This window comes from Zalophus californianus, chromosome 16 (genome assembly GCF_009762305.2).
Source record: "Zalophus californianus isolate mZalCal1 chromosome 16, mZalCal1.pri.v2, whole genome shotgun sequence".
Classification (NCBI taxonomy): Eukaryota; Metazoa; Chordata; class Mammalia; order Carnivora; family Otariidae; genus Zalophus; species Zalophus californianus.
In genome coordinates this window covers 37,044,453-37,059,511 of record NC_045610.1, presented here as the reverse complement: position 1 = coordinate 37,059,511, position 15,059 = coordinate 37,044,453, and the positions used below count along the sequence as shown (strand labels likewise).

Below are 15,059 nucleotides of genomic sequence, written 5' to 3'. Positions count from 1 at the left end.
GGAGGAGGGGGAAAAAAAAGAAAAGAAAGAAAAGGCGAAGAAGATCTCGAAGCCGCCACACTTTTTGTGATTTCCAGGAATAGAAAAGGACAGCGAAGCCTCCAAAAGTCTAAGCTTGCATGGCAGCCGCGGCTCGCTCGCCCTCCCCCCACCCCCCACCCCCCAAACAAAAATATACCGCCACTTAAAGAGGTCCTCGCTTTACATTTCGAAGAAGGGATGCCAGTTCATAAACAGTTTTCGGTGATTTACTTCCCTGCAAATGAGTTGTTTCATATTTTGCACTGTCTTTTCATGATCATTTGCATCCATTAGAGACCCCGCATCCTATTGGCTTCTCCGTACTCCTCCCGGACAGAACGCAGAGCGAGGGTGCGAGCGAGAGAGAGCGAGCGAGAGAGAGAGCTAGAGCGAGAGAGCGCCAGGGAGTGAGGAGAGAGCGGGAAAAAAAAAAAAGGAGGGGAAGAAAAAAAACACCCAGGGAGAGCGAGGGGGAGAGGGGGAGAGAGGGGGAGAGGGAAGAGGGGGTGAGAGAGAGAATGAATACGGATTAAATCTGTTTAACTACCTACATTAATGAGATATCTCTCGCCTCACAACAAATCAAATACCTTCGCAGACCACCCCCAAAGACTGATGTGGGGGAGTCACAGAAAAAAACAGGCACACACATACACAACGCGCCAGGCGTAGGCACGCTGTTAATTTCGCGATTTTAACGAGGCAGTTGGAGTCTTTTTAAATGTCAGGGTCGCTTCGGAAAAATGTAAAAGAACGCGGTTTAATTGCGCCGAGTTTTAAAAGGTCCTATAAATGTAATTGGTATTTTAATACAAGTTATCAAATCATACAGCTTCCTCTCCTAAACATATTTTCAAACAAACGAGGTAGTCATATTTAAGGCTTTAATGATCAATTTCCTTATTATTGATAAAGGTTTAACTATCGTGTGGAGGGAATTGGCTGGGTAACCGGCCCCCAAAAAACGGCTGTAAACTCTTTAACAAACTATAAAACGCAATAAAGCCAGAGTCTGTTGTTGTTTATGCCGCAGCGCATAAAAGCTGTTAGCATTTTACGAGTTCTTTCCTCTACAGCTATAAAACTGCAGCTTCGAACGCCCCGCCGCCCGACTGCAGCGCGGTGGGGGTGACGAAGCCGAAATGAGAACGATTATGGTTTTTTTTCGGCGCAAACGGTGACTTTTCGGAGATTTTCACCTCCTTCAGCTGCGGCCAGCACCTGCCCCTACCCACCCACCCCCAGCCCCCAAACCACCTCCTCTCTGTTCCCCCAGGTCACGCACCCACTTTCCCTCATTCAACAAACAAGCAAGGATTTTCTCTGGAGAAGGGGTCCCGCAGGGCATGAGGAGGGATCAGGAGGGGGGACAGAAACTTTCTGCTTAATGGGCAGTGGTGAAGCAGGGAGCAAAGTTCGCCCAGCAACCGCCAAATCTGCAGTTGTGCACAACCTCCTTGGCCTGGATAGAAGTGCTGGGATGGAGAGGAGGGTCTCCAGTCAGCGCTTTGGGGGACCAACTTTGTGTGATGGAGAGGGGCCTGGTGCCACTGGCAGGATGACACCCCGCTGGGCTGTCCCACTCCTGCACCCAGGCCTTGGGACCTACTAACCAAGCTCAACTGGCTCCCCAACCTTCCAGGCCAGCCCCCCACACCTTCTGCAGCACCCTAGGGTGAGGGGGCACCACCTAGCCCATGAGCACATCAAAGGGAGGGAAGGGCCACGGAGGCCACTGTGGGACACTGAGGCCCAGGTGCTTGGTTTGAGGCTTGCGGTCCTGTCCTCACCTCTGCTCTAGGTAGAGGCTGCAGAGTGTATGTATGGGGCGGGGGAACTTTTAGCTTTCAGTGGCCTTTGAGCCATCGTCACTACCTAAACTGACCTTGGGGTAGAGGGGATTTGGATGCAGCAAGGCCACAGAGTCCCCCATTTTCTCTTCTCTCCCCCTGGGGAGCCTGTAGTTAAACCCAACTCTCTCTCCAGACCTGAGGACCTGGGGCCTGAGGCACAGCCTACCTCGCTGAGCTGAGTGGGTACCACCCCCTCCTGCCTTTGCCTTCCCCCGCCTGCCTGGCCTACTGAGGGTGGTGGCCAGGTTTTCAAAGGCCCCAGTCTCGGGGTTCCAACCAATGGCCTCCTGAATCGGCTCACTGGCCAAGGAAAGGAAAGAAAGAAGGGAAGGAGAGAGAGGGAGAAAGAAGGAAAATTTCTAGTAACAAAGGTAGAGGCTTCACAAAAACATTCAAGCCATTGTTTATTCACCAGAGAGTGGTTTGCTTTTGGAAGGGTGCTTTGGGGGGGGATCCCATTTACCCCCACCTTTGTAAAAATTGAAACCATCGGCTTTTTCCAAGGGGAAGTTCCCAGTAGAGCCACTTGGTCCTTCAAAAGTGAATCGGGAGAATGGGAGAGGGGCTGAGAGGGAACAGAGAAGAGGAGGGGAGAGAACCAGGGTCTTGGATTTTCAGTGCGAGGCTGAGGGGGCGGTGAGGCAGCCGAAGGCAGAGTTAAGTTGTTGCCGAAGAGAACATTTTTATCAAGTGCGGGGGATTTTATGGTCATGATTTGAGGACTCACCGGTGAGGGAGAAATTCAATGGCTTGTTCTAAATCATCCCTACACCGTGCCAGAAATTCCTGATGGAAGGAAAATGTTTCTATTATAAGAAAAAACAAGAAAGAGCGAGGAGATAATTTATAAACACCCAACGGAGCGCAGATTTATTAGAGAAACTCAAGTTGAGAAACTCCGCTTGCTTCTTTGCACCAGGTCCTGGGGGAAGAGAAGAGAGACCGCGGCAGGGCTAATTTTAAGGAGGGGGCTGTGTGTTTCTCAGGCAGGTTTGTCCGGATGGGGGACACGGATCGGGCTGGGCCGGGAGGAAATGGGAGATTTGGAATTAAAGGGGTTATGGGCAGACAGCGCGCGGGTCTCAGAAGGAAAATTGCCCGAATCCAGGCCTCCAGCTGCTAAACTGCGAAAGGACCCTTGTCCCCTAGGTTTGCCGGGGCCGTGGCGCACGGAGTCCGAGCTCCCACCTGGAAACCACGGAACGCGGCGAGAATCGGGCTCCTGCTTCCTGCCGCCGTGCCTGCCCCCACATCCATCCGGCAAACGCACACTTTTTGGGCTGCCCAACTTGGGGCGCGCAGAACAACCGAGAAAACATATGAGACCTCCCCGCGCCTCGCAGTCCTGGGGAGCCCCTGCCCCGCGCCCGGCTCACCCGGCGCGCGCCCAGCCCCGGACGCGTACAAAGGCTCTGAAGCTTCTGTCCGTGCTGATCCGCTCCGCCCGCTTTGGGCACCTTCGAATCCCCACCAAAGCCGGGGATCCATTCCACCCCCCCAAGGTGTACCCCGCACACCTCGGGCTGGCTCGCCCGGTTCCCTCTGCTGCTGATCCCGTTTCGGGGCAGCTTCCTCTCCATCCGACCTTCTTCTGCCCGCTCGCCCCTTTCACCTGACCTGCTCACCCGCATCCGCAGATATTCCTCTAGCCCCCCTCCCGGAAAATCTCATTTTTCCGAACGAATTCTCCTCTTTTATTTTGCCCATTTTTCTTTTATTATTATTATTATTATTATTATTATTATTATTATTATTACTATTCCCCGTTTTCATGCATTTGTTGCCCCACCGACCACAGAAACTAGGTGAGAAGCACTGAGACCTCCTCCTGGGGAAAACTCAGAAAATTGACCATTTGGGGGGGGCGCAATACGCTATGCCTGAAATCTATAAAATGGGGGGAACGGCCATAATGAACCCTATATTTTTATTACGCGCAAATTATTCATGACTTTTGGTAGCGCTCAGTTCACAGACTCAGGGCCGACCCAAGGTGCGATGTGCAGCCGCCAGAGCCCGCAGCCGCCGCTCCGGGGATTTTCGCGTGGAGCAAGGGTGCCATCTAGCGGCCATCCTGAGAAAAGACGCCGCCGCCACCACCGGCTTGGCCAGTTTCTCCCCAGAGCCAGCCACCGAGGCGACAAGCGGGAGAAACTTTCATTATTAGCAGAAAAGGGGGAGGGAAACGAGAGCAGGCGAGAGAAAAGACATCGGAAATCAGGAAATGGCTCATGAAATTGTGCAGATAAGCTAAAAAAAAGGGGGGGGAGGGGGTAAGGAGGGAAAAAAGAAACCATAAGCTTTTTTCCTCTCGTACTGACCCCCGCCCCCCAGCAAGCCCCTAATTTCTGGCGGAGACCGCCAGGCAGTGCGCCCTTTATGGCCCGTAAAAGGGGGGAGCCGAGCACTTTTCAAACCCAACACGATTGTTTCAAAATCTGAGGAGAAACAATTGGGCTTTTTTTGCGGGGCGGGGGGGGAGAGACCTGGGGGGAGGGGAGGGGGCTGTAAAAGGATCAAGAGTCTGCCCGCGCCCAGACGTCTGGCCCCGCCGGACCCGTGTGTGCGTGTGCGCGCGCGTGTGTGTGTGTGCGTGTGCGCGCGCGCGTGTGCGCAGGGGGCTTCTCGTTTATGACGCCCGATTCTGGAGGGGGGGTGAAGAACAAAGAGAAGAGTCCGAATTGCGTTCTCTGAAGCTTGCGTGAAAACAAAGTGTTCTTCCCTCCCCAGTCCCCCTTCTCCCCTCTTTGCCCCCTGGGCGGCCCCCGCAAACCCCAAGCCCCGCGGCCCAGGACGGGCGAGGGTGGGGGCTCCGGAGCCTGGCCCACCCGTTCGCCCGCCAGCCCCAGAGCCCAGGCCCAGCTGCGGCTCTCTCAGCTCCGGAAAGTTTCCCCTCACTGTTTGCTTTGCTGCTGTTTAGTTTCTTAACCTTCAGAAATTTATACGCTATAAACTTTTATAGCGGTCATATTCTTTTATTGCTGCGCACACGGCATTGAATTCCTCTCCCGGCTTCTCCGTCTCGCACTCTCGCGGTCTCCCTCTCTGAATCTCTCGCTCTCTTTTATGACAACAGATTTCCCCATCTCCGGCTTCCCAGCCTCCGCATCTTCGCCTTTGTTTGTCTTTAAAGAAGCCACCCCGGGCTCGGGACCCAGACGCCGCCAGAGGCTTCCCCGGGAGGCCTCGCCCCCCGCCCCGCCGCTCTCCGTCCGGTTCCAGCCGCGCCTTCGCCTTTCCTCTCGGCAGAAGCTTGCCTGCTCGGCTCACCCTCCGCGCCGGCTGGCTCCAGGGCGCCCAGGATGGGGAGGGAGCCTAGTCTACACAAGCTCTAAAGCCAGATTCATTTTATAACCTGAATGGAACCCTCCTCGGAGGATGCGGTCCCGGGGACCGTACCCAGTGCCGTACCCGGGAGCTTCGCCTTCTCCTGCCTTTGGCTATCTGTCCGATTATATCTTTCGTTCGCTGGAGAGGGGTAGGCCTGGCCTTTTCTCTTCCAGGCGCCTCTCACTCGGGCCACGCTTTGTCCCCACCTCTCCCCCAACCCTCGGGGGCTCGGCGGGCTGCAGCGCCGCTGGGGTGGGCCTGGCGGGAGGCTCCGGCGGCCGGCCGGTTCCCCAGCGCCAGCCGGGCGGGCAGAAGCCCAATCCGAGCGCCTGGCTGAGACGGGCAAGGCCGCGGGGAGCAGCGATCTTCCTAAGAGGCTCTGGAGGGGACACCACGGTCTGATGGGGACAGAAAGGTGCCTCTGGCAACCAAATTTAGTTTTGGGGTCCGACTGGGGAGTGATTTCCCCCCCCCTCCGGAGACACTTCTGTTGCACTCCCAAACTCCTCTCCCTGCCTATCCATGGGAGCTGCCTGTCCAGGCCTCTCCCCTTACCAAACCACCCGCTTTCCACCAAGACTGCTACCCTGTGGCTCAAATCCCAGCCTCACATTCCAGGTGGGGGCCAGAACCCTCAGAGGTTCACTCCTTTTGAGCGGAAGGAAGGACAGCCTGGTCTTCCTAAGGCCTCTATCTATGCGCAGTAGCCTGGCTGCAGGGAATGGGTGAAGGAAGTTAGTGCCCAAACCAAGCTGATGTTCTTGGGCAGCTGAGAGAGGAACCGCTTCCAGGAGTAGCAGGGCAGGCCTTGCCTTCCCTCTGGCTCTGGAGTTGGTAGGGAGGTCTCCAGTGCCACTTTGGAGGAAGATATTGCTCCCTGCAGACAAGACCCCTCTCCAAACCACTCATCTTTCCTTCCATCCCCCTCCGGTCTTCCAGCTCTCCCGCTGGAAGGCTCTTGCTCACTTTAAGCAGAGGTCTTGGGACCTTGGGTCCAGACCAGTTCTCAGCTCCACCAGGAAGCTTGCTCTGCAAGGTCTAAGGAGACACCTCTTGGGCCCCGGAGTCTCTGTTTTTTCCAAGCTGCCCTCTTGGAACTAGGACCTCTACCTCTGGCCAGGTGAGGAGAGCCAACACAGAATGAGACACAAAGAGAGATTTATTTTCTAGAGTGATATATATTTTTTTGTTCTTTTTCTTGTTTTTTTTTCTTCCAAAAGAAACAGAGCTCTAGGCCCCTTGCCCTCCCCGTTCCCACCCACAACCCTCCCATATAAGCGACAACTGAAAACAGACGATACAATCACCCCCAAAGAAATCACAAAACACAGCACAATTTCACGACAGTCACCGACAAAGCAAAAAAAGTTCTACTGGAATGTCCCCTTGCAGGGTCGGGAGAAGCAGGAGCAAGAAGAGTTCATGGAATTGAAGGGGACTAGACAGATGGGGGAGCAGGGGGGAAGAAGGGAAGCAGAGAGTGAGCTTCGGGCCGATGCTTAGGTGCCATCTCGCCTCTTTCCTTTGCACGCGGGACCGCGTTGCCCAGAACTGCGCGCAGCAGCCGAGCGGACCGCCATCCAGGCCCGAGTCGCGGGAGGCAAAGCCCGGCGCCGGGGCAGGTCTCGTTCTGCGCTGGGGCAGGCAGCCGCCGAGCCCGGGGCTCCTCCGCTTGGGTCGAGACGTGGGCAGGATGGGGAGGAATGCGCCAGGCTCCCCGCGCTGGAGCCTTTGCTCCTCCCGGTCCTCCACAAGTTATCCCGGAAGGGAGCTCAGGAATCGATTCACAATAAATTCTCAATAGGACTCTCCTGACCTGGCTTTCCTGTCTCTAGTAGGGTTGAGCTAGCAGGGGATGGAGGGTGGATGGGGGGGGGCGGTTTCTACAAGGGGCGGCTTGACTCGCTGGTGCAAGGTGGATTTGGCCGAACAGAGTTGATTTCAGAGCTGGGAAGGATTTGGAAGGATGCAGGGCCGGTGGAGAGCAAGAGAAGCTACAGTCTCTGTCAAGCGGGGCACAGATGAACAGACAGACGACATTGTCAAGGCTTACGACCCACGATTTGACCTCCTTTGGTTGGAAGGAGAGGAAAACAACATGCAGAATTAAACATTTCCTGCAACAAAATGTGTGTGTGTGGAACACCTTCGTAAGTCCTAGGATACCTTCATAAGACCACTGCTGCCTTTCCTTGCCCCTTCTAGCCCCCCAGCTTGGGGGCTGAGTTTACCCCCATTTGCCCTTGGGTCCAGAGGGGGTACAGTTGGGGATTCCATAGAGACGGTATTGTGATGCTGAGCCCTTTGGGCTACAGAGCCTCATTCAGGAATGTGTCTCTAGACATCCTCTCGATGTGTTACTTGTGTCAAAGGTAAAATCTGGGCTTGCTGGTGGTCTGAGGGCTGTTCTGCCAGATTTGGGGTGCGATGGTCTGAATTTGGGGTGTCACTTCATTGAGTGTTGGCTGTGAGCTTTCCCCGTTATTACTGTGGGCTCCAGGCTTTATGTATGTGTGCTTCTGTTGGGCTGTGTGCAGTTGGAATGTCCCTGGGTGACTTTGGGGTGGGTGCGGAGATAGGTAGGCTGGAAGTGAGGGGTGGGGGCTTCCCAGAAAAATTAAGGGGATTGCTAGGGGGGCTTGACTAGGGTCTCTCTTTCCTTGTGGCCCATCAACCTTGTTAGAAGCCAACTACATGTCTACCTTCTAAATCAACAAAACTTCCTTCTGAGGCTCAGGGAGAAGAGAAGGACAGGTAAAGGGGGAGAGGAAAGGAGACGCTCTAGATGCAGAAAAGGACTTGGAGGAGAAAGCCTCCCTTCCCCATTCACTTGAATACATCCCAGACAGCACTGGCCCTGTAGCCATCACTTATAAATACGTGTGAGATGGGGAAGGGGTGGGGAGGGCTGGGGGGGGGGTCTTCACTCTTTGCCCTGTTCCTTATTCATTTTCTTCATTTTCATCCGCCGGTTCTGAAACCAGATTTTGACTTGTCTCTCACTCAGATTGAGGAGTCTGGCCACTTCGTGCCTACGGTCCCTGGTGAGGTACATATTGAACAGAAACTCCTTCTCTAGCTCCAGCGTCTGGTATTTGGTGTAGGGACAGCGCTTTTTCCGGGAAGAGCGAGCGTGCAGCCAGTTGGCGGAGGGGTTGGCTGAAAGAGAAGCAGCGATAGAATCAAAGAAAGGAAGGGGGGATGGAAGGCCCCCATGTTCTCCTTCCAAGAGGACGTACCCTTGGCCTCCACTCCTCACCTTGCATTGCAGAGAGGGGACCTGGGCCTTCAAGTTCCCAGAAGGCATCCCAGAGATGGGCCAGGAGTTGCTAATGACACCTTCAGGTGAGAGTTACTTGAACAGAGTGGAGCCAAACACGTACCAGGCTTCTCAGCATTTCCAAAGCTTTGCCTGCCTCAGGTCCTCTCTCAATCTCTTTCTCCACTTGGGTCCCCACTGATCAGGACTGAGGTCAAAGCCCAGCATGGCTAAAGCACCCCCCACACACACACACACACTGGCATCATCAGACTAACCAGAGGTGGTTGACCTGGAGGGTCCTGGCCTTGGGTCTGGGGGCATCAGAGTAGGATTGGGCTGGGGGAGAGCGGCTTCTGTTCAGCCACAGCCGAGAGACCTCCTGGCTCTCCAGCCCAGTCAGAGTGCACCCTGCCTTAATCACAAGCTTGCATCCCTTGGCCACATGGCAGCAGGTATGTGTGTCTGTAGATAACTTGTCCCCCCCCCCACACACACACCGCAAACATGGGTCTGCACTTAGAGACGCAAACATCCAACACACTCCAATTCACATACAACCCAATTGCAACCATTTATCAACTCCAGCCTGTAGACAAGGGAGCGCCAGGGGCTCACAGATAACTTATGGTTGCAATAGTCTCTCCTTTTCCGCTCCTGCTCAGCTCGCAGTTTGGTTAAAGCAAGTTCAGGGAAATTGGGAAGCAAGATTGCTCCAGTCCCAAGGTGGGGAGCCGTGGATGATGTGGGGGTAACAGAAAGCCCTTCAGAGCACACCTAACTCCAACTGGTTCCATGTGAGGAAGAGCAGAGAAAGGGGTAATTGGGGGGGGGAAGAGGAAACAAAAATATATACAGGCTTGTCTCCTTTACCATCTCTCTCCCTACCCTCCTGAACTCAGAAAAGTTGCCAAATAAAGCAGAGCCAATTAAAAATAACAGCCACCCTTTGCTAGATTCTTATCCCCAAATGAAAAGCACTGAATATATTTTTTAAAAATAATCTGGTTCCTCCTACACTAAGTACCGTGTCTTACCAATTTGCAGTGCTATTTCCTTAATGTGATTGCCTGGGATGGGACCCGCAGCCACATTAAATATGAAAGAGGAAAAAAACTGTTAATAATTGATCCTAGCCAAACCACGGCCTTGCAGTAATGGGCTTTCCAGGCAGAGTTTGGGGGTTTGGGGTGGGGGGTCTGTTTGGGTGTGAGCAGGGAGGTTTTGGGAAGAGCCCGGGTTACCCAAACGCTAGTTCTGGTTCTTAACCCCGGCTGGCTGGAGGAGGTAGCACCCTGCAGGGACCTCAGCGGAGTGGGACAGCCCTCTGTCCTCCAGCCGACGAGGACGCCCCAAAGGGCCTGTGGGCCACTATGTTCATGGGGAATCTGGCAGGGCAAGCAGAGACGAAAAAAAATCTGACCCTCGCTCCCCCAAAAGAGTAAGGGGTGAGGACTTGTTCCGGCCAGCCTGGGGGTTATTGTTTGGAGCTAAGAGCCCCCAACCAATTTGCCTGTCTCAACCTTACAAACGGAAAATATGAGACTCCCCCCTCCTCCACATCCAGCCAGCAGCACCTCCTGGAAATTAGCCAGACTTGGGTTCCTGGCGGGGGTGCTTCTGGAGGAGTGGGAGATGAGGAGTAACTACCATCGGAGGGTAAAGTTCTCCGCCTTTCCGCAAGCCTCTCTCCCCCCCCACCCTTTCTCTCCCCAGGGTCCCTTTGGGATCTCTCCTTCTCCACTCTGGCTGTCGGCCCCGAAGTTCAGAAGCGATTCCCGGACTCCCCGAGAGGCGGACAGCTCCGGCTGGGGCTAGGGAGCCCCGCGGAGCTCAGCGGGCGCTGCAGAAAAGGAAGCTGCAACCCGGGCGAGGATGCCTAGGAGGGAAGGGGGGGGGCCGGAGGGAAGGCTCCCGGGGAGGGGCCGGCGCATCCGGGGAGGGGGCTCAGTCACCGGGTCCTGGGCTTCCCCGCCCCTCCCGGCGCCGGCTGCGGACCCTGAGCGGCTACTGCGCGAGATCTGCTACGAACGATCCTCCGCCAAGCTGTTGCATCGCAAATAAAATCCTAATGAGCCCCCTCCCACTTCCCCTTGGCCGGCTTTTACGGTCTGCGCGTGGCGCGGGGAGCTCTGCCAGCCGCGCGGCCCCGAGCAGCGCCGTGCGCTCCCGGCCTCGCCCGCGCGGGCTCCCGGCCTCGCTGGCTGCCGCCCGGTCCCCGGCCCCGCCAGCCCCTCTCCCCGGCCGGCCGTCGTCAGCCTCCTCCCCGGGCTCTGAGCCCGAGCCCCGGGGGAGTGGGGGGAAGGGAGGCCGAGAGAGCAGCGAGGTGGTGCCTGCGCCCCAGTTCCCCTCCCGGACGCGGAGCCGTGGGGGCGGCGCTCCTCCAGCGGCCTGTCTCCCCTTCGGGGGCACCCCGCTTGCTTGCCTCCTTGCTCCCTCTTCCCTCCTCCCCCGCTCGCTCTCCGGCCACCGCCGCGGTCTCCCTTCACATTGTCCGCAGTTTATTGCCTCTCCCCTCCCCTCCCCCTCGCCTGGCCTTCGGCCTGGTATTTCCTCACTTTTTATAACTTACTTTGATCCGGCCTCTCTTTGTCCTCGCTTCCTTCGCAAATTTTATTGTCCCCGTAGCCGGGTCTTTGATTAGACAGGACGGCCTCCCTGCCCGCCGAAGTTTCCAAACTGTACTCGGGCGTGCCCTGTTTGAGCAGCTCCCCAGGCGCGCCCAGCAGCGGCTCCGCCTTCACGGCCGCCTGGCCCTGCCCCGGAGCAGCTTCGCCGCGCGGCGCCGGCTCCAGCCAGGTGCGGAGGTACCTGCTCTCGGCCGGCGGGACGCCCTGGGGCTGCAGGTAGGGGTGGTAGACGGACGGCAGGCTTGCGGACGCGTGCGGGCTCAGCGGCGCCCAGGAGGCGCCGAACACCGGCGCTTTGGGCTGGAAGCTGCACGAGGGGAACTCCAGGTGCTCCGCGTGGCCCGGCTGCCGGGGGCTCGCGTACTGGCCGGAAGGAAACTTGGCTGGAGGAGCGTCCTCACTCTCGTGACTTATGATCGAGTCGACATAATAGCTGCTAAGCGTCCCAGAAATGGACATTCTCAGACATTATCCGGGCGCTCGCAGGGGGAAGGGAAGCGCTCGCGCGGCGGCGCCCAAGCAGGGAGAGGTGGCACCCAGACCGGTGTGAGGGCTTTCGGACGCGACCCCCCCAGCCCCCCACCCTCCCACCCCCACCCCCTGCTCAACTTCTCAGCCAACAAAGTACAGTGGAGCAGCCCGGCTCAGCGCTCCTTGCAAAATGATTGGTCAAAGTTTTTCCGACTGCCTGATAAAGCGTCAGCTCCAACATAAATCAATCGGGCGAGGGGGCTGCGCTCTCGCTGTCATCCGTCCGCACCGCATTCCATATCGAGGATGGATTGTTTTATGCTGATGCAATGTGCTATCACGTCAGGGCTCCAGCGGCCACGTAACCTCAGCCTGAGCTGCCGGCCGCCCGCCCGCCCGCCCGCGCTCCCCCCCTTTTGCGGGAAGGGGGGTTGTTCTCGACATGGGGCGGCGGGGGCGGAGGAGAGGCGGAGGGAAAGCAGCGGGCTGCCTCGGGAGGGATGCAGGCTGTGGAGCCCTCTCCCCAGGCGGGTCCGGGAGGAAGAGAGGGCGAGCTGGGCAGAGGGAGGGAGGGAGCCAGCCTGGGGCGCAGACCGAGAGGCCCACAGCATAATTAAAGAGGAGGTGGTCCTCTCCCCCCCCCCAAACGCACTGCCACTCCACCCCGCAGGCCTCGTTTCCTCTCCTCTGTCCCCTTGACACAAGATGTTTATTAAACGGCAGTGCAGCGGCAATCCATTGGAGATGAAGTGAAGGGGATGGGGGAGAAGTTGGGGGGTTATAGGGCGTTATCTGCTTTGGAGGGTTCTCTGTGACTATGTTGGGAGGTTTACAGGCCTGGGAGCTTCTCCTGACCCCTCCGGAGCTGAGACAGGAGACAGGGGAATTAAAGGGGGTACGTGTCCAATGATCTGGTCCTAAAATTCAGTTATCCTAAAAGTAGAACCTACATGAGGTTGAAGGTATTCATCAGGCTCTGGAAAGTTGAGCCTCTGAAAGAGTTTAATACAACTAGCCAAAGCTCCTTTAAATTTCTAGGGCCTCTCTCTGGCCCTGCTCAGAGGGAAGTATGGTGTTCCAGGGGTGGGGGCATAGCCATGACTCCTTCCCTTCCCTGATAACCACCCAGGCCCTTAAAATTGCCCATTGGGGAAGCTGAATGTGAGAAAGGGTTAAGGGAACTTCCCTAAGGTGTCCACAGAGCACAGTATGGACAGGGGTCCCATGGTTATTTCCCGACACCCAGGGAAGAAGGGGACCAGTGAGTTTTTGCCTCTTCTGGATGGCTCCTCTCGCCCGGCATTGCCGTCCTGATAGATTTCCAAATATCGGTATTAGGTACCAGTGTAGACAGAGAGACTGCGGGTCAGTCTCCCGACCACCCGTCGCCTTCCCTCCTGTGAACTCTGGCTGGAGCTTTCAGATAGCCCGTTTTATTGGTATCTACTATGCGGCTCTGCGCTGGGACTCCCCTGGGGCCACCGGCTGGCTTTCTGGCTCATCTCCCAGCCGCTGCTCCTCCAGCTTCTGCCCTGGGTACAGTCGCTTCTTGTGATGTAGGCACACAGGGAGGCACAGCCCCTGGCCAGACCCGATTCTCCTCCGGGTGGGTTTAGGAGCCGGCTGGGGCGGGTTTTCTCAGCATTGCCGGGCCCTGGGCCCTCAACCAGGCCTGTCCTTTTAACAAAAGCGGGGCCTTTCTAATTTGAGGTTTTATCTTTTTGGCCATGTACCCCTCTGCCATGCAGAAGGCTGCGGATCACCTCCGCGCACACACAGACACACTCCCGCCCGCTTTTCTTTTCCAAATGAAGCCATCTCGTGTCATTACGTGTGAAATACGAGGGTGAAGCGCCATATTTCTTCACATTATGGCGATTTCAAAATGATTTTTTAAAGATCAATGCCAGCGCCCAGCCGGCCCCCTCCTCTTCCACCCCAGCTCTCCGAGGGCGACAGCCCAGCAGATCCGGAACCAAACGGCGTGAAGATCTGCTCTTTCCATGGGACCCAAGTGGGGAAACAAAAATCCGATGCAAATTCTTCTAAGTAGCGGTTGGACGCTTGGGAAAGTCCAGGGAGCTCCCCGGACTCGACAGCGAGAAAGCTGCTCGCAGAGCGAATGAATCACAGTTAAGGCAAAGCACCTGTTCTCGATTTGCCAGACGTATGGAGTCTGCTGTTGGCTTTACCTGTAATAAATATATTCTTCAAAGAAAAAAAAAACCCTCTCCTGCCATAAATAATGGTGTTATGAAGCATGGCGGGCTGAGTATATGACTTTCTGTAGTATATAAATTAGGGCCCAAAAGGCCATATGGACTGTGGGCAGGGCCTTTTTTATTTATAGAAAAGCCACAGCACTGGGCTGTTCTTAAGACCCAGGCTGTGCAGGCGCTGGGCTCTGACTGCAGCCCTTCTGGTTCCCATTCCTGGCCCAGACTTTGATGCTGCCTCTCTTTGCAATAAGAGAGAAGTCGAGAGGGACACTTAGTTTAGGGAAGAAGTTAGAGGAAGAACATTTGGGCTCAGGACTTGTGCCCCACAAGGGTGGAGAGTCCCAGCGGAGGGGGGCTAAGTTTGTGAATTGCTGTCTGTATGGGGAGTTGCTCCTAAGCCCTGGTAGCTCCCAGGTGCTGGGTAAGGAGGAGACCCAGGCCTCTTTCCTGAGACCAGAGCTTTGCCTTTGCTCATAAAACTGGAGGGTGGGGACAATTTCAAAATGACAGGTTTTGAGGTCTCTGTCTTCTCAGGAGAGGGAACTCTGGAGCAAAGGGAATGAGCAAGCACCCACACCCTGGACCCTACACCCCAGCTCTCTTCCCTCCAGGTGGGGATGCAGATGCATCAAGCAATAGTCCCATCCTAGCCAGGCTTTCTAGAACACACTGCTGCCCCAAACTGGAGCTGAACTCCAGCTCAGGGAAAGGGTTAAAGTGTCAGCTGGGAAGGAGCCCCTTGTCTGGGTGCTCTGAGGGTCTGTGGACGCCCTGAGAACCTTGTTTCCTCTCCCAAACAATGGTACCCACAGTGGAAGAGGGAGGCAAACAGGATCGCCGCCCCTGGAGCCCAGCTTCTAAAGATGCTTAATGGAGAGGTTGCTTGAGTGGGGGGATCACTTTGTCCGGAGGGCAAACTGCTCCCCATCCCACCCTAGATCCTAAAGAGAAAGAAGGAAAACCTTGCCTTCCTTCGCAGCCTCTAGCCATTCCCAGCACAGGAGCCGCGCCTGAACACAGCTAGGGCCAGGAACTAGTGGCTCAGAGAAGGGCAGGCAGGGGAGAGCTGCAACCCTGGGCCACACTGGGGCCCAGAGCAGCCAAGAGCGAGGCCGAGGTGGGGAGAGAAGAGGCCGACCCTGGCCAGGACCAGCCCAACCGGTGAGTGCCTGTGTTACAGGGGTGGCTTTTGGAAAGATTCTTGTCAATAAGGAGAGAGAGAAAATCTAGACAGAGGGAAGGAAAAGAGAGAAGGAAAAACAAAAAGAAAAACAAT

General features: G+C 56.1%; 1 protein-coding gene across 2 annotated transcripts; it reads right to left on the bottom strand.

Annotated features, from left to right (window-relative positions):
• Positions 1–211: 211 nt before the first annotated feature.
• Positions 212–11,616, bottom strand: HOXB9 (homeobox B9). 2 transcript variants are annotated; one of them, XM_027567477.1, is made up of 2 exons: positions 11,036–11,616; positions 212–405 (listed from the first exon to the last, which is right to left on the bottom strand). In XM_027567477.1, exons 1-2 carry the CDS (start codon positions 11,550–11,552, stop codon positions 299–301), a joined length of 624 nt encoding a protein of 207 aa, XP_027423278.1. In that variant the 5' UTR covers positions 11,553–11,616; the 3' UTR covers positions 212–298. The 2 variants fall into 2 exon arrangements, with proteins under 2 accessions (XP_027423278.1, XP_027423277.1); XM_027567476.2 differs by lacking the exon at positions 212–405 and adding an exon at positions 6,367–8,363.
• Between the last annotated feature and the right edge of the window lie 3,443 nt (positions 11,617–15,059).